We start from the raw sequence: 22,425 nt of genomic DNA, 5'->3' as shown, positions 1-22,425 counted from the left end.
CAGCAGAAAGCAGGTTATGCTAGTACAGAGTTCCACATGATTAATATCTTTTTAGGCCGACACACATAACCCATGCTCCTGAACTCTTAATTACCCTGTTCATTGCTGTAAAACCAGACCTACACAATTTCCATGGCCAATAATATGAATGGCTTTCCATAATGCTCACCTCAGTTTGTTGAAAGCCAATTTTTGATGCTTTACCAATTAAAAAAAAACTGAGAAGTCAGTGGGATAAGAGCTTGGCAGGTTTTGGCAGTACCAAAAAAAAAAATAGCAACAGTTCTCAATGAAGTTCTATGCAACTATTCAGGAGGATCATTATTGGCGCTTGGGCTCTCAAGGAGACATGTCCCTCCCACTCCCCTTCTATGTGGCTATGAAAGACATAAATTACAAACAAACTGCATAGATTTTAGAAAGATTCAGTGCAGAACAAGGAAAAAAAATGACCTGAGTAAAATCCCATTTCCACCTACTTCAACATAGAACAATCTCAAAAAAAGGAAAGAGTGAAATGTGTATGTATTTTTTGGCAAGATAGCCTCTTGAACACTGAGTTTAAATGGGCCATAGAGGAGAATATATCATGCATCCTGCAGAGCAGAACGCCCAGATGGCGAAAGTGTAAACAAAGCAGAATAGCAGAATTACACAGGTTTAACATGCTGAAAATGACAGCGATTACCAAGCTCACCTGCAGCGAAAACAGAACAGTAAACATATCTGATGCGGGGTGGCTGTCAAACTGCAGGAAAAATGATGAAACTACGAGGGGAAGTCAGGCCAAGAATGAGAGAGGAACCATTTTTTAATGTATAATCTTGATCTCTTTTACCACTGGATCAAGAATTACTGACATTTCCCACAAAAAAAATCATTTTCTATGTGCTAATGTGTTGAAAGGAACTTAGAAAAAAAATGTCTTGTGTAAGAGCCTGTCAATGAATGCTGCATAACTGATTTCTAAACACTTTTGAGTACATTAATAGGTAATTGGGTCCTCTCAGAAAATCATTTAAAAGCATAAGTAATTGTGACCTGACTTTAAATAGCTTTCCTCTGCTGAACTACATCTGTCGACGCAATGAAATAAAAAAGATAAATAATAACTTTGTAGATAATCTATATGTAGAGCCTTAAACTGTCTACAATTTAAACATATCTTTATACTGCATAGAACTCAGCAAAGAGAAAATCTGGTTCAGTACTATCGTGGTCACACACACACACACACACACACACACAGTCTGAAACCACTTGTCCCAAGCGGGGTCGCGGCAAACCAGAGCCTAACCCAGCAACACGGGGCACAAGGGACACACCCAGGACAGAACGCCAATCTGTCACAAGGCACCCAAGTGGGACTCGAACCCCAGTCCCCCCAGAGAGCAGGACCTAGCCAAGCCTACCACACCACCACACATGCCCTATTGTGGTCATTAAATGACAATTGTGTTTGGGGTAGTATATATGATAAAAACAAATTATATATGTATATAGAAATATAAATTTTATATATATATATATATATATATATATATATATATATATATATATATATATATAATGATATATTTCGTTATATATCCTATTGAGTGTTTTTATGATCTCATTGCCCCATTTTTAATATTCTATAATTATATTGTGTGTATGGTGTGCATGTAAAGATGTGCCGCATTGTGTGGTTGAAGACGTCAGCTAAATTGTAAGTGTATCACCTGGAGTTTAAGCTCTGTAAACTGCTAATTATTAATTGAAAGGCACGGTAGCTTTAAAGCTCGCCTAGCTGTGGATCTGGCCCTGATCTCATAAATTTTTTATTATTTTGTCAGTGCAAAAGTCTCAGCATTCTCTGGGGAGTGTGGTTCCAGCAGATGATTCACAAGGTCAGGGAACCAGAACTTTTAGGAAATACTTGGAAAACTTGGTCGAAACACTCAGTGTGAGTGGATGGGAATGAAACAGAAAATATGCATTAAACTGAAGCCTTGGTGAGACTATAGTGTAGTCTGTCTCCAGCTGAGACTCCTTGTGATGGTTTACTGCAGACTGGCTTGAACAGAAAGCTTTTGTGAAGCTCTGCTGCAGCCTGTTTCCAACCGAGATCCCCTCTGATGATTTGCTGTAGATTTCATCTGAGAGCTTTGGTAAGGCTTCACTGCCGACTGCCTAAAACTGACCGTCATTGGTAAGGCTTTAGATCTTCTCAGACTGAGATCTTGCAGACTACCTCAAACTGAGGGCTTGGTGAGGCTGTAGTGCCAACTTCTCAAACTGATGCCCTCAGTGAAATACCACTCAACTGCAGCCTGCCTCAAAGCGACATTCTTGCGCAGGCTCAGCTGTAGCCTATCTCAGACGAAATCCTTTGCTGAGTCTTTTCTTCAGGGTGTCACACTTTCCACCACGGATTGCATTCAGACTTTGGTGTATCGCTGCATGTGCTTTTTAATGCCACTTCAGGGGTTCAACGTTGAGGCTTCGTTGTTATTGTTGTTGCAGACATGATTGAATAAGTGCTCAGAAAGGCCACCCCTCCTGGCACTTCAAGGCTCTGTCCTCACTTGAAACATAATGGGAATTGGAGGGAAGATGGCCTTGACTCTCAAAAGATGGCCAAATGCAAGATTCAAAGAGGAGCGGGAAAGTTACTTTGTGTCCTGTCTTTTCATACAAAATGTCAAGCTGTGCCCTGATTTCTTCCACCAACCGAGTCAAGGCTCCTGTGCTTCAGCCTTGAAGAGCTCTAAGAGATCAGGTCTTCACTTTTCATTGTTTGCTTTGCAGGTGATCCAGTCCAAAGCTGCTTGCACACCTTACAAATATATATGCAAGTGTACAAGAACAGATGTTTGGTTGGGCGACAAAGGGACATGTCAAAGAGTGGCCATTAAGCATGCTCATGCAAAGATAGTGTCTTTGCTGGAGGGGTCGAGATTAAGATTTTGGAACAATTTCTCCTGATTTCCATCCTTCTGTTGACGTGATGCACTTTTTGTATTGAATGTACGCCCCTTTGGAGAAAAGTGTCTGCTAAATGACTAGATGTAAATTTAAACAAAAGTGTAAATGAATGCCAGTTTGGACATTTTGCTTTGAATAACGAATTCGTTGCTGGCCTTTATTCTGTTCTTGTACTGACAATGATCTGTGTGTGTTCCACATGTTTTCTAGGCATCATCAGAACTGCTCTGGCTAACATGGACCGTGAGGCCAGGGAACACTACGCCGTGGTGATTCAAGCGAAGGACATGGCGGGTCAAGTGGGAGGCCTCTCTGGGTCGACCACAGTTAACATCACGCTTACCGATGTCAACGATAACCCTCCCAGGTTCCCACAAAGTATGAAAACTCAAAGCTGTTCTTGTAATCGTTTGCTCTTAACCGCAAATTGCTGTCTGTTCGGGAGTTGTCTCATCTCTCAACTTTAAGTGATCAGTTATGGCAGGTTGATGCAAATCATTTCAGTGGATTTGAAAATGCTTCGGTGTTCATCTGCGAGAACACTTACGACAAGATGGTTGTTTGACGGTTCAGAGCCACAGTTTGTTGCTGGTTGAGATATTTGTAAGTCTGCTAGATTGTGTTGAAATTTGCAGAACTGTGAATTTTTCCCAATGTTTAAGAAAACAAAACGTTCCCAATGTTTCCTTCCAACATATGAACATTTTGACAGTTATCACAAGCTGAATAACTCAAGATGTATATTTGTACTGGAAGTGTGAGAAGCACAAACAAGGCTGACAGCGTTATGTTTGTCTGCGTCAAATGCAATATAGTTTCGGTCCTGAGTTGGTGTATTCAGCTTTTTAGGGTTAATATACATGACACTGCTTATCATATCACTGGCACTTTAAACTGGCTGATGTTCACTGAGCCATTATTTCTGAGATTCAAGCTGTAAGGTGATGACATATTTCCAATTTTTAGTGAACTGGCATTCATTTACGGTAGAGCTCTTGACTGCAACAAATGTATTTGCTGAAGTGGGATGGATTACTAAATCGGGTTTAATTTCATGTTTTCTGGTCCGCACATGAGGAAAAGTGAGCAGCTAAATCTGTCTGTACGTCCGATACTTCAGTATTTTGTGTTTGATTTTAAAGTACAAAGTTGACACCCCTGCCATTGCCTGGAAAGATTTAATGTCTGATCGCCAACAATCACGAAGAAGAGTCAAAATAATATGTCTTGGGCTTTGGAAAATGTTTGACTGTGCTCCACTTCCAGTTTTCCTTTTGCCTCATTCACATCTGAATGTGTCTTTGCAGAGAACTATCAGCTTTACGTGCCTGAGTCTGCCCAGGTGGGCAAACCGGTGGGCAAGATCCGCGCCAACGACGAGGACCTGGGCGTTAATGCAGAGATAAAGTACAGCATCATCAACGCTGAGGGTGCCTCTGTCTTCTCCATCGCCACGGACAGAGACACAAGAGAGGGCATCATCTCCTTGAAAAAGGTCCCGAACCCTTCATGTATCCATTAATAGTAGTTGTATTTATTCTTCGCTTAGCAGAGGCATTAAACCAAAACAACATGCACTCCCACGGTTTCACATATTACACATACTTTAAGATGCTTTAACTGCATCTTACCCTAAGGGACTATAGCAGGGTCGGTGCTGGGATGACAGCATTATGAGCTCTTGTACACAAGATAATTTCCTTACGCAGCTTACCATTTACTATCTTTCCCTGAGCTATTTAGCTGTAATATCAGATTGATACAAACTGATAACACATCACCTTAAGGTTATCATTTAATAGATCTGTTTTGATTGTGAAAAGTGCCGTAGCTCCTCTGGAAAAGTCTATATGTGTTTGTAATTGAAACAAGCAGGTTTCAGTTTTGCTGTTGAGAAGGGCTGGGGAATGAAATTTTGTCATGACTGCAGTGCCGATATTTTAACACTCGGACAGGTACCTGCCTTCTGTAATGGATGAGTAAAATCGGCTTTGTTAATTGATTCAGCAATCCATCCAACCACCTACCTGTTCATCGATCAACCCACCCATCCATCCCCCACCTACCAATCAATCAATCTATCTATATTTATTTATTTAGCTGACACTTTTCTCCAAAGCGACATACAGTGTTAAGGTTATGATTATTCATGCATTTATACAGCTGGGTAATTTTACCGGAGCAATTCAGGGTAAGTATCTTGCTCAAGGGTACTACAGACAGAGGTGGGGGTCGAACCTGCAGCCTTTGGCTACAAAAGCAGTAACCCTAACCACGATGCTACCAGATGTCCCTCTATCTATCTATCTATTTATCTATCTATCTACCTATCTAACCAACCGTCACCATCCTTCTGTGCAGCCCTTGAATTTTGAGAAGAAGAAAGCCTACACACTCCACATTGAAGGGGTCAATACACACCTGGACCCACGATTTGCCTACCTGGGCCCCTTCAAGGACACAGCCACGCTCAAGATTACAGTCGGCGACGTGGACGAGCCACCCATCTTCTCCATGGATTACTACATCATGGACGTTTATGAAAATGCACCAATAGGGACGGAGGTGGGGGCTGTGACGGCACGCGACCCCGACAGCACCAACAGCGCCATCAGGTGAATTTCAGTTCAAACTGAAGCAGACAGGCAGCCTGTACAGGGCGGGTAGTAACGCACATAAACGATAGTCTTGCACACGCCCAGCGTTCATCCTCTGCCTCATCAGAGGCGACTCATTAGAATGTGTTGCTTGGCACTCGGAACTACCGTGACCAGAAGAAGCTGTGCTGACAAGCAGCCTCGCACGCTGCAGAAAGAGTGCTCGAGATAGAGGAAGAGCGAGGGAGCAAGCAGGAGCGAGAGAGAGGAAATTCTTAATTAGCTCTGGCAAGCTACTGTGTGTCACTGCTTGTTGTACTCCGAAGGCGACAACCAATCCAGCCGCCCTCATTAATCCTGCAGACGGGAAGTCAGACAATTGAAATGTTTCCACTTTATTTGTAACACTTTGCTTGCGCATCAGTTAATCGGTGCATAATTCTGCAGAGGTTCGAGAGGAAGAGACCAGATCAGTCGACTAACCTCCAACACACACGCACACACACACGCACACACGCACACACACGCGCGCACACACTTTTTTAAAAAAATTTTTTGCCCTATCAGGTCCTTTACCTGTTAGCCATATCTCCAATGCACACATTTCTGGAAGTGGGCTTATCGAAAGCCAACTTCGAAGAAGACACCACCAGGAATAATGCTTGGAGTATGTTTTGATGGCAAGGAAGAAAGAAAAAGGGAAAATATATAGGGAAAATTAAAGGGATGAGTCATGGAAAATCCTTACGCTGTTTGAAAAGACATACATAAAACAAAAAGTGCATCTGCATAATAAAAGGTGGAGTGGTCACGGGACGGGGACCGCCCCCCCCACGCCCATTCTTTCCATCCTCGTCTGCTAGTGATCGAGAGACACAGACAATGGGAGAAGCTTGGAGGCCATCCACACGATCTGAAGTGTACGAGCTGGAGGGGTTCCCAAGCTGGCCGCTGCATGTGCGAGAGACCGATACCAGGGATGCATCCGTTCCACACAGGATATTTTTATTTTTTTCCTCCGTACTAAGAATTAAATGAAAACAGCATTCTGAGAATTTGTCCAGTTTTCTTCGTTTTGATTTGACTTGGATGTTATACAGCTGTGTTAAACAGTCAGTGGGTTTAGATTATCACTCTTTTAAGATGATTTGTTATAACCTACATAACTTAATATTAATGTAAGTTAATATTAAGCTAATATGAGTAATATTAACTTTATATTTCTTAAAATTGCAACAAAATGTTCATACATAAGAATTCAATAGTATTATAGGCAAGGAATCGGAAGTCTGAAGTAACTATTCTCTTTCAAACAAGATTCGAATTTGGTTTTAAGGAAATAAAACATATAATATATATATTTAGTAATGGTCTGAAAAGCACCATAGAGTGGACACCTACATCACCTATGAACATGACTACAATTGAATTGAACTGAATTGAAGATTTTCTTGTCATTGTACTGCTGTGCAATACAACAAAATTATAGTGCTACTCCCTGAGTTATTTACACCACAATATAAAACACAACACTTAAGTATAAAAAAAGTTAAACAGCTTAAACAGATAATACAGTAAATAAACAGATGAATAGATAATACAATATTATACAATAAAAATTAAGCAGTGTTTAGCTGTTGGAGGTGGCTGGGTCATGCTGTGTGGCGGGTCTGGGGTTTGAATCCTGCATGGGGTGCCTTGCGATGGAGTGACGTCCCTTCTGGGGCGTGTTCCAGCCCTGTACGGCCACCCTGTGTGGGACAAGTGGTTTCAAACTGTGTGTGTTCAGCTGTTCCACAGCTCTGGGGCTGAAGCTATTTTTCATTCTTTTGGTGTGTGAGTGAATTGTCCTGTATCGCCTTGCAGAGGGGAGCAGTATAAAGAGGTGGTGTGGAGGGTGAGTGGAGTCCCTGATGATACAGGATCATAAAAAACTGTTAATGTCTGTAAGACTGTATGTATTTATTTTTTTAGTAAATATTTCATCAATGATCTGGGGAAGACATCTTATTTTACTTTAGATATCAAGTAGTGCACTATGACATTACATTCATCTGATATTTTTCTTTAAAGCAGCTTGCAATCATTTACCCTTTTATACAGCTGGGTCATTTTTTTGGAGCAATTTAGGGTAAGTGCCTTGCTGCCTGGTACCAAAACATGGTGAAAGCCATGTTCAACCCTGCAACTTTTGGGTCCACAGGCAGCAGCTCTAACCAACTGCAATAGCAGCTGCCAGAAATGTTACTGTGCCGTATATGTTTTTATACTCTTTATTATTATCATTTATTTCCATTGAAATATTATGATGCCTTTGCTTTATCTCATTGACCAAGCACTGTGGAGAAGGCACTTGTAACTTTAACTGTGCTTCTCATCTAATTACAGGTATTTCATTGACCACAGTGGTGATGGGGATAAGTATTTCTCCATCGACGCCCACAGTGGAGTCATAGCAACCACACAAAGTCTGGACCGTGAGGAGACACCCTGGCTCAACGTGACTGTTATCGCCTCGGAGGTTGGTGAGTACACCACTGCACCAGAAAGAGATCGAGGAATAAAAAAAATATATATATCTCCTTCCTACTGAAGCCTGCAGGTTCTTGTGAGTGGGTAATGGAAGCAGTTTTGGGCCTGTCACTCACTCTTTTAGTGCTGCAAATGTGTTTTACTCAGTTACCCTCTCAAAATCTGTGGCTGGAGCAATACCGGTGTATCAGCTGTGATGAGAACTGATGCATTCTGGAGTATCCTGTGCTCAGACCCGAGCCACCGAGTGATGCTCAGGGTTATTCAGGGTCAGTCGATTTTGCCTCTTTGTCTTTAGATGTTTATCAAGGCAATTACCCTTTCTTTGAGCCTTCCTCTCACAACAGAGCTTCACTAATGGCTTTAAACTACACGGTGATGATGCTGTTTCTGGTCTTGTCCATTGCCACGAAGCTCCCACTGCAACAGGTGTTGAACGTGTCCTTTACCTCCTGCCAGTGCAGGGCTGTGTTGGACAGCTGGTAGAGTAGTGGTGATAGCTATTGCCTTTGGATCCCAATGTTGCAGGTCCAATTCCTAACTCTTGCTGTAGTACCTTTGAGCAATGTGCTTACCCTTGATTGCTGTGCTGAAATTAACCAGCTATATAAATGGGTGAGTAATTGTGACCTTTACATTGCTTGGACAGAGGTGTTGGCTGAATGAATACATATAACGTCTCCTGTGAAAGTGAATGCTCAGAAACCGATGTGATGTCCAGCTACATCTCTCCTGTGAACAGAACCAAAACAGTGTTGTTCTGTAGTGACGCAGGTGTCATTTATTAAAGAAAAAAAAAAGAAAAAACTTTGTAATAAGGTGTAGAAATAAAAGTAAAGGCAGTCAAACCGGGGAGACGGTGAGAGTGTATCTCGGGAAATGTCAGCCTAATTGGTGGTGTGCTGGGAGTTGCCATGGGGATAGTTTGTTACAGAAAGGTTCGTTCGGCAAAGTCGTTAGCCTCTTGGTCTGATAAGAAAGTTGGCTTCTGGATAGGAAACTTAATGACCTCGCTGATGGGATTATTTGTGTCGGCCTTTGCGGTGTCAGGGGCCGCGTTGCCACAAATGTTTTTCTGCAAGCATGGAATTCGATATTCCACACCCTCGTGGAGTCTTTGCCTTCCTTTGTTGCTCTGGATTATGAATTTGCAGCTTTCCTTTGAAAGAGCGGGTTCATCGGTTTCAGTCGGCTGAGACTTTTCACACCCATCCGAGTCACTTGTCGGAGAAAATTGGAGGCTAGCGACCGAGCCGTTTACGAGGTGGAGCTTGCGATGGTTTGCTGGGTACGTGCTGCAGTACATTGCTAACAGGCTATGACAACTCCGGCATGAATAACAGCCCCGAAATAAGTGGGAGGCATCGCTTTGCGTGTGAGGCTCATGATTGAGAGTACGTGCGAAAAGAAGAAAGGTTATGGTAATTTTTTGCTCATCAAGTTCTGTTATTTAAGTTTCTGATTCATCATTTCATTCAATTGGGTTTTTTAATGAAATATTTATAGTTTTCTTGCTCAGTCAAATAGCAGGACGCATCCCAGCTCGAAAACCTGGGACCTTCTTTCCTTAAGTCAAGCTCTTTCAGCACCACCGCACTATACAGTGTGGCTGGCTGTGGGTTCTAACCGCACTCAGCCCGTTTGGACTTTGTGTGTTCCTTCTATGTTTGTGTGGGTTTCCTCCAGGTGCTCTTGTTTCCTCCCACAGTCCAAAGATACATGTTTCAGGTGAACTGGTGATTCTGCATTTGCCTTCGTGTGCATAAATGGAAGTGACTGAGTGTCTGCAATGTACGTTTACTGATTTAGCAGACACTTTTTTTCCCAAAGCGACTTACAATGTTAATCTACATACAATTATTTACCCATTTGTACAGCTGGGTAACTTTACTGGAGCAATTGTAGGGTAAGTAACTTGCTCAAAGGCACTACTGCCAGAGATGAGATTCAAATGTGCAACCTTTGGGTCCCAAGGCAGCAGCTCTACCCCCTACACTACCATTGGTGGATGATCCTTGTGAGTTTAGTGGGGTATGTGTACCACTGTAAGTCACCTTGGACAAACGTGTCAGCTAAGTACTAGTTAACAGCCATTGTCTCTTACTTTGGAGGAAAACATCTTAAAAATCTAAATGTATAATTGCAATCTCTCTTCCTTTGGAGCCACGCTTTGTCTTCCACCTCTTCAGTGAACATTTTAAATCACCCTTTGTTTCCTTCCTCTTTCTCTTAATGATAAAATATATCTTTTGTTTTATCTGGACTTGATTGAGTGATTTGAAATTACTGTGACATTTCAAGGCCCGTCACCATAAATTCAGCAGAAAATTGGGAGTAAAATGCTTTGCAGTCTCATATTTCTTAGAGACAAAGGGCCCGGGCTTTAGTTATATTCTATCCTTCTCATTTTGTCAAGTGCCGAGAGGTATTACTGTTAATGTTAAATGATCTCACAGCAGGACATAGAGCCTGTGCACACAATACTCTACCGCAGTCAGGGTCAGAGTGGCAGTGTAGGCAGCAACATCATCAGCATCACAAGTGGCAGATGCCAGACAGACAGAGGGATAGATAGATAGATAGATAGATAGATAGATAGATAGATAGATAGATAGATAGACTGTTGCCTTCCAGCTATTTCTCCCACTTGACTGCGTGTCATTTTTGTTAGAAGTAATTCTGTGTTTCTCGCAATGTTTGTACATGTTCTCAGACCGTGTGATGGAAACTGTGCTATTCAAAGATAAATTTGACTGACCTGAAATGAGCTGAACCGAACAGATGATTGAATCTGTGTATCAAGTGGTCATTCATAGAATATGTGTTGCCTCTGCGAGTCGCTGTGCTTTTCTTTTTTTTGTTATTTTCTGCCTATTTTGTGTCCTCTGCAGACAACCCCAGTCTCCTCAGTCACGTCCCCGTCACGGTTCAGGTGTTAGACGTGAACGACAACCCGCCTGAGATCTCAGCCGACGGCGAGGTCATTGTGTGCGAGAGCTCCCGGCCTGGTCAGGTGCGCACCCCTCTATCTGGGCGACCCCACTGGAACGGGCCACCCTCACCACCGTCACCACTACTGCCTGCCTACCTCATCACCTCATCTTCGTGCATTATTAATATTCAGCAGCTCTGCCTACTGCCGGCACATAGGACCGCAAGATATAGAGGATTGGGGGCTATTGGAGAAGGTGCGTGGGGAGTGTGGGGTCAAACTAGCTAATCATCACTCATCCATGACCAGAAGTAAGGCACGGTGGCTCTGAATGGCGGTCAGTACCCCACTTTGCTCTTCATACATCTGAGCGATGGGCTCCAGACTGAGGACAGTAGGGATGGTTGGCGAACGCTACAGCTCGCAGCGGCAGAAGAGGAGGCAGCTCATTAGCCGAGGTCTCTCTTCCCGCACTTCGTCACCGTGCCGAGGAAGTGGGAGGCCTCTCAAAAGAGGCTTAGAAAGAAGAAACTAAGCAGTCCTTCATTGTGTATCCACCTTCTGTCCTGGGGCTTGCTGTTCATGCTGGGGTTCATGTCAATCGTTTCTCTTCTATAATTGGCCTTTTTAAGTGGTTTTCCGGCTATTGACCTTGCCATTCCTTCTCTGCTAGTATCGGTGTACAGCGTAATAAAAGAATAAAAACACACATCGTTGTTTATGGAACGCGGTTATTTAGCAGGGAAATTTGAAAAGCTGACTAGTACTCCTTGTAACTGACTTATGAAGTTTATTGGAGTGAAAACTTTCAGGCACTTTGGTTCATTACCCTTCAAAGTGGACCGAGAAATCCAGGCTTCAAATACTGGGAAAACATTCTGGGGATTTAGCAGAGTGCCGAGTGTAAACATTGAGTGTTGTTTGATGCACACATTGCCAAGTGATGCTGTTTGGTCATGCAATTCATCACCAACTTCAGGTTTTAGTTGAAAAAGTGATGAAAAGGCCTCAAAGTCATATTTGTAGAGTAGGAATAATAAAATACTCATTACGACTCGTGATGCTGAACAACCTTTTTCAAACATGCGCCGATTTGATGCCCGCTGAGTTCAATGTAATATTAGGCAATTGTGTCAAGACTGAGATTAACAGTGAAGAAATTAACGGTTGTGACTTTCTTTTTTAAGGAGTAACTGCCTTAAGTTATTATCTCCATATTTCCCTTTGTTTCAGTGCAGAAACTGAAGCTTTCCTTAGGCATCTGTCTTAGCCATGAACTATAGAAAAACAAATCCTTGTCTTTCCTTCTGAAGGAAAAGCAGCTTTATGGTATAATTACAGGCAGCAATGAAAACTTTTCCTGCGGAGGGAGCGAAGGCCTCTTTTGGCAGCTGTCTCAAGCACATGGTATGAAAAAGTCCCTCAATCTTTCTTTTTCTAAAACAGAAGCAGTTTTACGGTATAGCACAAGTTATTAAGGAAACTTTTCCCTTCTTTTTCCAACGGAGAGTGCAAAGCCTTCCTTAGGCGAACGTCTAAGGCAGCTATGGAAAAGTATCACCAGAGTCTTCCTTTCTGTCAAAGCCATGTTATTGTTTCATGGTTTGTAAAAAAGATGTCTTTTGATTTGATGGAGAATGTTAAATCCTCCTTAGACGGCCGCCTTAGGTACGAATTAAAGGGAAAAAATAAAAAAAAATAAATGCAAAATTTGGGTATTTCAATTCGAAGGAAAACGCGCTTTTATGAAATCTTAATGTCCAATGAGATTTTTTTTTCCCTGCATCGTATATGATGTGAAGTCTTTCCTAGTGTCCCAGCCCTAAGCAGCACGAGGTACAAAAAGAATCATCCATGTCTGTCTTTGTGAAGGGAAGGCAGCTGTGCGGGTTCAAAGGAGCCTGCCATGAGAGGCCTTGAGTGCAGTGCATGACGGGTTTGCAGACCTGGCTGGGCAACAATGAAGAGTGTCGGGTGTGAGGAGGTGGAAGAGCTGTCCCGTCGACCAGACGAGCGACAGCGCACCCGTAATTGGTCGGCTTCAGCCCGGGGTGGCCCGTCTATGTTGTTCCGGAGTGGGGGCGAGGCGGCAGCCAATTAGGTTAACTAGCTCATAGGGTCCCTGTGGTGCTCTGTCTGGAGATCCGTCCGCTTCACACCAAACCAAGGTGGCTGATGTCAGCAGCGTTGATCTTCGAGCCGAAGCACGGTGCGCCATGCTCCCTGCGTCGGCCTTCCAGGCATTACAGGCCAACCTTCAGCCAAAGGACATGCTTTTTCTCATTATCATTCATTGCTGGAGAACCCAGGGGCTTGTGGGATGGGCACAGCTAAGTGCAGACTTCTGAAATGTTTCTCTCCGCCTCCCTCAGGTGATCCAGACAATCAGCGCCGTGGACAAAGATGACTTCGCAAACGGTCTGCGGTTTTCTTTCTCCATGCCGAGCAACATGCCTGTCAATCCCAACTTCACACTCAAGGACAACGAAGGTATTTTTGTCATCGTCGTCATCATGTAAAATGTCTTCTTCCACGTTGAAAGTCAATGGGGCATTTTTAGGTAGAGAAGGTTACTATGACAACAAAGTTCTTGTGAGCTGGATTCTGTCTTACATTGTTCAGCAGGGGGCAAAAGAGCTTTTTCGGTAGTCGGAATAGGTTCCTGTGCAGGCGTGAGAAAAGCTACACCCTCCGTCGAATGCTAGTGCATGTAGCTCCTCCGACCCACAAACGACCCTCTGTCTTTTAACCGCACTACATTTTTGTTGGCCATGGTACAGTTCATCAAGTGACCAGACTATAGTGGATGAACTGTGAACTCACCGAATGGACAATTCAGTGGGGAGCTGGAGCAACTTTTGAGCTCTGCAAATCTTAAGGTGCCCTCTGTAGCGTGACCAATACTCATTCATCACGTTGACAGCAAACAACCACCTCAACAGCTGTGTGCTAATAATGCAGTGCGTTACAAAAACCAATCATTGCAGGACTATCTATCTATCTATCTATCTATCTATCTATCTATCTATCTATCTATCTAAGGTCAAAATGTCCAGTAGTTTATCATGGTCTTATGTGTAGCGTGGTCTTATGTGGTCCGTGGTACAGATGGTCACCATGACCAAAGATACCAAGCAGATCTAGTAAGACGTTATCCTGATGTTCTTTTCGGCTTGGGCAGGAGTGTAGAAGCATATTGGCGCATTTCTCTTTTCTATGCTTCAATGGATAAGGCTCTCAAAGGACTCGGCCAATTAAAAAGAGCTTAAAGGGGACGTCAGAAAGCCAGTTTTCATTATTTCCTTCTCCTCGCAGATTAGAGACATTTATTCACACTGTTATTATTAGACGGGCAAGGCTGTTTTCTACCAAATGCAGAGTTGACTGAAAAAGTGCTCTCCATCTGCTGTTTACTCGCAAATGTCCTTGTTTGTGTGTTTTCTGTGAAACTCGAGATTATTAAAACAAAGGGTAATATGCAGACTACCCTCAAAACCGGCCTTAAGTAATCGTGCTGCTTGCCAGTTAAAATGAAAATAATAGCACTCAAAAGCGTAATATCCATGCATCGATATTGCATTTCTTTGATTTACTTCTGAAAATAAACCATTGCAGAACGTTATTTCCTTTACACCTCATTTTCTTCAGTAATCACTGATTGATTGTGTTTTTATATGCCTGCTCCAAGGTGTATTTATGACTGGTTTGGGTCTGTCACTGTAATATGTCACTTGTTTATTGCATTTCAAAATCCCTACATTTTAAATGGAAGTGAAGTGGGGAAGGTATTGACATGTGCTGTGTCTCACTGACGCTTGGATGTTCAGAAACAGGCACCCTTGCAAGCAATTGCTTTCATCTTCTGCGTAGGAGCCAGCAGTTTTGTCGAATATAACCCCCCCGCACACACCCGCTCAGACTCCCGCTCTTTCGTCTGATGGATTAGAGCTTGATTTCCTCCAATCGTTTGCCCCCCTGAGACCTGGTGCGACAAGACAGCTCATGCCCACAAAAAAAAAAAAAAATCTCCTAACAGCAAGCAGTGAGGGGGGGGGGGGGGATGACTACTCAACTTGGCTCTTGTAAAGAAGAGATGGGCACTCCCAATTGAGCTGAGTCATCATAGTGCCGCATCGTCCCTTAAACCATTATAGGATTTTCTGAGCCCCTTTTCTCCATCCAGTCAGGCTGCCCCCCCCCCCCGCCCCCCACCTGATTTGCTTTAGCAATGAAACCAGGACTCTAGATCTTTCTTTTGGGTTGTGGTTCTCTGAGGAGCACTTAATTCTGGGCCTCTCAGAATCTCCACGTTCATCCCTTGGAATGAAATAGCCTTGTCCTCAGTTCTTCATTTTCTACAGAAGTGATCTTACATATTCTGGCAGTTTATTTAATTAATAAATAAATAAATAAATAAATAAATAAATCTGTAATTATATATGAATTATATTTACCCGGAGATGCACTGCAATAAGAGTACCTACGCCGCTCGCCGTTCTATCTGGCAACTGATCACCACTCCCAAGTTGGCGTGTGGGAAGGATTTTGAATATCATTTTCTAAATGTAGGAAAGATGTCAAAATCATATGCTTCATGGTGACTGTTTGTTATAAGGCAAAACATTCCTCCAGGAAAATGAGACTGCAATAAAATGTCGCAGAACTTTGATGCAGGAAGTAACACGTTTTTGAGCATGGTTTTGACATTGTGATGACAGAGCGCAAAGGAGGCAGCCCTGGTCCTGTTCCAAACAGAGTGCGACAAACAGATGTGTGTTTAAAAGTAACAACAAGGGGAAAAAAGAAGACTAGACACTTCTGACTGAAATTAATAAAATTCTCAGATTTTCTACCACATTTGCCATTGAAAAAGTATAGAATCATTCATTCCCTGACCCATCCACAAAAAAGCTCCAGGCTCAAGATGTGAGTATGGGCTGGGCGACTGGCATGCTGTAAATAAAACCTGCGGCTAGAAAAGCAGGAAAGGGCAGTAAAGAGTCCCTGAGCACCCCTGTACACACATCGCTACAGCCCTCACACTTCACGTACTCTTACCACCAGCTATTACAGCTCCGATTGGACAAGCAGTGGGGAGGGCTTGCAGAAAAATGCAAACGTCTGCCAGGCAGCGCTCACCATGACCATTTAATGAGCTGTAAGCAGCTGCAGTCCTTAAACACCGTGCCCCCCCCCCCCCCCACACAGACACACACACACACATTCGCTCACTTTGAGTCGACCCTCCTCACTTCTGTGCCGCATGGCGCAGTACAGAGCGATGCACGCTGTTGGCTCAGTGCACCCGTCATCCTGTCAGTTGCCGGCAGAGACGCCCGTGGGTCCGTGATCACTACACGTACTGGTAGAGAACCAAATTTGTGTGCTGGAGCTTCATCTATGTTGATTAGGCTGTCGTGGTAAGACACAAACATAAGATTTTTTTAGTCTTTCTAATATCGTAATTTTACACATCTGACCGTCCCCGTTCGCCATGCGCGACCCCATCCGATACACACCAACACCCACAGCCTGAACAGCACCTGCCTAGGAACCCTGCCATGCGTGTAGATCCAAGTCGAAGCCCTTCCAGCGTTTCCAGCCCATCCTTGTGTCTGTGGGCATTCAGCCACCATCACAAAGTCCATTCTCCGCCCTGTGGCTAAGGAGCACCGCGGCGCACTAAATCTGCCCGCGTGTTGCTTATTTACATATGGTAGCCGAACGCTGAGGATGACCCGTGGACACCCCCCGCTTCCCTTCTCTCCACGAGCGCCTTGCAGGCGGCCTGTTACTATGGCGCTGCACTTCAGGACGAAGATGGAGGCTGTGATTGCGCATGCAAATGAGCAGCCCAGATGATAAGTCGAAATCCCCTGTGCTGCTCTCTCCGTCTGTCTCCCCTTTACTTCGTTCTCATCTTCTCCATCCTTCTTCTTCTCCCACAGTTCTCATCACTCACTGCATTCCTGCCTTTACCTCGTCATCCCTCTCTCGGTTTTGCCATCCCTTCTTCTCCGTGTGTTTTCTGTCCTGCCCGTCTCACGCGTGCAGCTATCGGTTTCATTCGCTGTTTCGTATCCCTTTGTCTTGCGAGGCCTCTTGCGAATAAGAGAAGCGGCAGCATCGAACGTCGCAGGTCTGAGTCAGTAAAGCTCGGAGTTCGCGCCGTGGTTCCAGCTGTCGGTCGGTGGAGTTATTTATAGAGGCTGCCAAGATAGGAATGTTAAGACAGTCTTTTCTCAGCAGTGGTGGCGGTTTAATGTTCTTATAGGAAGCAAGTTGATTTGTGGCCATTTACAATGCTGAATATCATTTACTGTCTGCAAAGCTGCGTGTTAGGAGGAGGGAATTGTTGGGAAAAATGCACACAGCAGCCGTATTCATCATCATAATACAAGATCTACATGTGCAGTCTTTGACAAAGATGCCACTGCAGCAGTAAGAGTACAGAGTTGCTTCTTTGCAAAAATACATTGCAATGCGGAGTACAGTGTTTGGGGTGAAGAACAGGAAGCATAGTAGTAGGAGCTGTCATCATGTGGTCAGGGGAACAATGTTTAAATGCTGCTCCTGTAGCCTTGAGCATGGTACTCCCAGGATACATCACTGACGATGCATCCAGGTGTATAGGAAGATGTTTGAAAATACACACACACACACACACACATTTTCAGAACCGCTTGTCCCTTACGGGGTCACGGGGAACCGGAGCCTACCCGGCAACACAGGGCGTAAGGCCGGAGAGGGAAGGGGACACACCCAGGACGGGACGCCAGTCCGCCGCAAGGCACCCCAAGCGGGACTTGAACCCCAGACCCACCGAAGAGCAGGACTGCGGTCCAACCCACTGCGCCACCGCACCCCCTCTTGTTTGAAAATAAATAAATAAATAAATCAGTAAATAAATAAATCAATGAATAAAGCTTTGATAGAGTAAGAGTTCCAAACTTTATCAATGGCTAAATAATTGTAAATTTAAAGATGTAAACACTGGAAATTATTCCAGAAAAAGATGTCAGATACTAAAACAGCTACAATTTATGTGGCCATACAAGGCCTATCTATCTATTTATCTATCTATCTGTACACACACACAGACACACACACAAAACCTTTCACGCTACGGACAATTGAGCACGACCAATCCACCTGAACAGCATGTCTTTGGACTATGGGAGGAACCTGAAGGTAACCCACACAGACACAGGGAGAACATGCAAACTCCACACAGACTGAGCCGGACTCCAGCCTACACATGAACAACTCAGGTGCTGTGAAGCATCAGCGACCCCAGTTACAAGTTTGCATTTCATGTAAGATAAGAAAAGTACTTAATCTACCATATGCCCACTTATACAACTGTAAAAAAATGATTTTTAAACAAATCTGTCTAGCTGTACCTTGCAATCTACAGAAGCACTCCTTAAATGATCCTGAAATGAGTGAAGAAATCACAGGCCAGAATGGGTGAAACAAACAAATTCTTTGTGTAGTTCATGAATAAAATAAAGGTCCATAGATACAAACATACGCTTCACCTACTGAGGCCTTTCTGTTAGTCAGGAAAGTGCTTCTTGCCATCATGAGTCAACTGCACTGGGACTCTCAACAACGTAAGACTCTCCTTCATGTCCCTCAACTATAGACAACACTGCCAGCATTGTGGCCCGGCGGCGCCGATTCAGCCGGACCAGCCAGGAGCTGTACCAGCTGCCCGTGGTGGTGGCAGATGGAGGCGAACCAGCACTTAGCAGCACGGGCACGCTGACCCTACGTGTGTGCTCTTGCGGGCGGAGCGGGATGATGCGCACGTGCCAGTCAAGCGCCTTCCTGTCTTCAGCCGGGCTCAGCACCGGGGCCCTCATCGCCATCCTGCTCTGCGTTGCCATCTTGCTTGGTAAGGAAACTAGTACTAGTCCTCTGCCCGTTCCTCACTATTCCCACACTTTTCCTTTCCTTGAAAACTTCTTGGGTCTTTCAAAACTCTTTTTTTCGTTGGCTATCCTTTACTCTTCCTACCCCACTTCCTACTATATTCTTGCTCGAATACTTGATTATTCCTCTGTTAGTCCTCACACATTCTGCGCCACTACACTTTCTCCACTCTTTCACCTTTCTCCGTCCATTATGATGACCAAGGAATGCCGCTTTGGCATCCGATGTCCCAAAAAAGTCACTTGTTACAGATAAAAGATGTTGAGCGCTAATATGGTCAAACTGCCAACTTCCAGCAGTCCAACACAGATCTGTAAGGGTGGATAGACCTGTGGGGGGTCAGTTGGGGTCAAGATGCATCCAGCTGCTGGAGCACAACCTAAGCTGTTACCCCTTTTAGATCAGCTGCCAAAATCTGCATTTTGGCTTGTATTCGGCAAGTCCAAGGTTACCACTGCAGTGCTCAGCCCGCGAGATGCAAAAAGCTCTGCTCTCCATTCCCCATAAGGACTGTTCACCTGTACTCCTCATACTCACTGCCAACACAGGCATCTATAGGGTTCCAGTTTTCTTTACAGATTTCATTTTCTCGAAGAGGGCTTCATTTAAGATAAAACACATTATTTCAGTCTATTCATGGGGGGGGGAACATTTTGCTCCAGCAAAGCAGAACAAAAAGAAAACAGGATTTATTTTTTTAAATCTTTTCTTTAATGTGTGCACAAGTGTTATCCTGAGCGATAAAGGCAGACTTTAATAAAGGAGCATAGCAGTTTTCGTTTTACGCCAGGTTGACTGGAGAGTAACCTAGGCAACGTTTGATCGATGGCCTCCGCACTTCAGGAAAATGAAATTGGGAGCGATCAGAATATGATTGAAAATTGTCATAATAAACTTACACACCCACTCAGGGCGTGGGCCGTCATTGCCTTGGGGGGGTTGGGGGGGGTCTCAGCAGGAGATCAGAGGCGAGTACAGAATTTACAACATAAGCTCAAAGCGATGAGTGCTTCATGCCATCAGGAATTACAGTAATGATTTTCAAAAATGGAAGAAAAGAGAAAATATATTTCCTCCACTCGTTCTAAAAATGTAGTAACAACACATCTTCTAATTTCGGATCTGATTGTTAGATCTGCTCTTTTTTTCTCACAAAGGTCAGATTTCATCCAGTATATGTTCTGAACAGAGTATACATAAGATCTTTCATTTATTTCTGCCCGTTTCTGACATTCTAGAAGGCCCTTTTAATACATACAGCAAATACAGTCTATAAGCTAATTCTTTTGTATATTCATGCCAGATTTTTGAGTCTGGCATATTGGATTACCAGCCCAGGTGGATTTTATCCTGTTTACTAAGCTGAGTTCCAATCTCTCGTTTTAAAAGGACTTTTAGAGCTGGTGGACCACAACACTGAAGTGTAAATTACTCCATCGTAATAGAATAACAGCAAAAAATTAAAAAAATACTATTTCATATGTACTTTTTCTAAATATTTTTTACATTGACATTTTTCTTATTTCCTTATCTGGACTTTTTTTTCTTATTTTTGAAATTTCCAAGAAGGTTACCTTTCAATCAGATTTTGAATTTATGTGAAGCCGATTTGCTACATTTCTTATCAAAACACAAGAGTGTATACGGGATTCCTGAGCTGCTTGATAGCTATAAAAACTGAGCTGTTGAACCTCATCACTGCCCGAAGTGTGTTATTTCTGAGAATGTGCTTTTTATGACACTAGACAATAGCAAATGTAGTCATTTCATGATCCATAGCATGCCTCCTTTACAAAATTTAAGGATAGCAAAATTTGACAGAAAATTAAAATCTGTGCAGTTTTTATGCCATCATTGGTATTTCTCCAGTGAGATCCCACCCTGATTCCCCCCTGAACAGAAATGTAGCCAATAAAAGGCATAAAACTCATGTGATATGTTGAAACACTGTGTTCTTTTCATTACTCAGTGATTGAATAACCCTAACCAACTTTGCTTTTGTCATATTCGTTTTATTTTCAGCGATCGTTGTACTGTTTATTGCACTCCGGAAGGGCAAGAAGGAACCCTTGATCATATCTGAAGAGGACGTGAGAGAGAACGTGGTTACATACGACGACGAGGGTGGAGGCGAAGAGGACACCGAGGCATTTGACATCCTTGCTCTGCGGAACCCGTCTGCTGCCGAGGAGTTGAAGTTCCGGCGGGATGTCCGGCCCGAGGCACTGGGGCGAACAGCAATCCCGCCCCCAGCGTTGACCCCACCGCTGGTGCTAGACAGCGCTGATGTACAGGCCTTCCTCGCCCGTCGGCTGGCAGAGGCCGATGGTGACACCAGTGTGCCCCCTTATGACTCCCTCCAGACGTACGCCTACGAAGGAGAGGGCTCACCTACGGGCTCCGTCAGCTCACTGGGCTCGGCCGGCACGCACTCAGAGCAGGACTACAGCTATCTGGATGACTGGGGGCCCGAGTTTCAGAAACTGGCAGAACTCTACGGAGAGGTCCAGTCAGGCTTAACCACCTAGCCTGTGTCCCTGTACAACAGCCCCTCACCATCCTTCCGTTTAACAATAAAGAGAAAACCTTTCGAACTCTGCCCATGGTGTACCTTTACTGTAGAATAAACCATCTTTTCTTGCTTTTTTGAACTCGGGTTCTACATGTGGAAAAAAAAAAATGATTTTGAAAAAGATATAATAATAATGACAAAAAGGAATTATTTTCCATGGTGTATATTTTTTATTGGTAAATAAAATCCATAATTCCATAGACGTGAAGAAATGTTATATGAAGCGTAAATAATGGAATTTTTTTTTCTCCTCCCCATTTGTGAGTCACCAATAATTGACAGCCTTGGTAAATGTACAAAGGTTAGAGAATGAAATCATAATGTCATAAAAGTGAGTATGTGTTCCCTATTCCATAAAAGCAGAATACATTTTGGTCTGTTCCAATTATAATGATGAATTACTTGGGTTTGCTTTGGCACCAATATGAGGGAAGTGGGCCCATGTAAAATGAAAGAAATGAAAAATCTGAAGATTCAGCTTCGAAACTGGTGACTGTTGGAGAGAAAGTTTTTTTTTTTTTTTTTTTTTTAGCCATGTTTCTAGCAATGATGGAAGAAGGGAGGGTCAGCAAGTGTGAGAGCAATGCACTTGAAAGAGTTGTTACTAGCAGGTTTGCCTCCTCCATGAAATATCAAAAAGGGTAGAATCAGTAAAAAAAAAAAAAAAAACTGTTTAACTGGCAATTAAAAATAACTTGTGAGTTGTTCCAGGATTTTTAGTAGAACTGATAAGATAATTTTATCATGTAAAATATTTATTTCTTTAGAAGCTCCTTTGGTCTGACCCATTCCAAAAATGAATCAATACAAAGTATGGCTGAAGTCTTTGAGAATTTTAGAAACAGTCTATGAATGGGTAGGAAATCAAAATATTTGGACAGTTATGC

General features: G+C 43.4%; 1 protein-coding gene across 1 annotated transcript in view; it reads left to right on the top strand.

Annotated features, from left to right (window-relative positions):
- Positions 1–21,562, top strand: part of LOC108927649 (cadherin-18) — a 62,491-nt gene extending 40,929 nt beyond the window's left edge. Inside the window, exons 4-11 of the mRNA XM_018741059.2 lie at positions 3,178–3,345; positions 4,275–4,462; positions 5,329–5,582; positions 7,953–8,089; positions 10,988–11,109; positions 13,401–13,518; positions 18,677–18,928; positions 20,989–21,562. Of these exons, the coding sequence (XP_018596575.1) occupies positions 3,178–3,345; positions 4,275–4,462; positions 5,329–5,582; positions 7,953–8,089; positions 10,988–11,109; positions 13,401–13,518; positions 18,677–18,928; positions 20,989–21,494 (1,745 nt within the window). The 3' untranslated portion in view covers positions 21,495–21,562. The remainder of the gene's footprint in view (positions 1–3,177; positions 3,346–4,274; positions 4,463–5,328; positions 5,583–7,952; positions 8,090–10,987; positions 11,110–13,400; positions 13,519–18,676; positions 18,929–20,988) is intronic.
- Positions 21,563–22,425: the final 863 nt, after the last annotated feature.

This window comes from Scleropages formosus, chromosome 19 (genome assembly GCF_900964775.1).
Source record: "Scleropages formosus chromosome 19, fSclFor1.1, whole genome shotgun sequence".
Classification (NCBI taxonomy): Eukaryota; Metazoa; Chordata; class Actinopteri; order Osteoglossiformes; family Osteoglossidae; genus Scleropages; species Scleropages formosus.
Note: the sequence above shows the minus strand (reverse complement) of the source record. Positions and strands in the feature narration are given on the sequence as shown.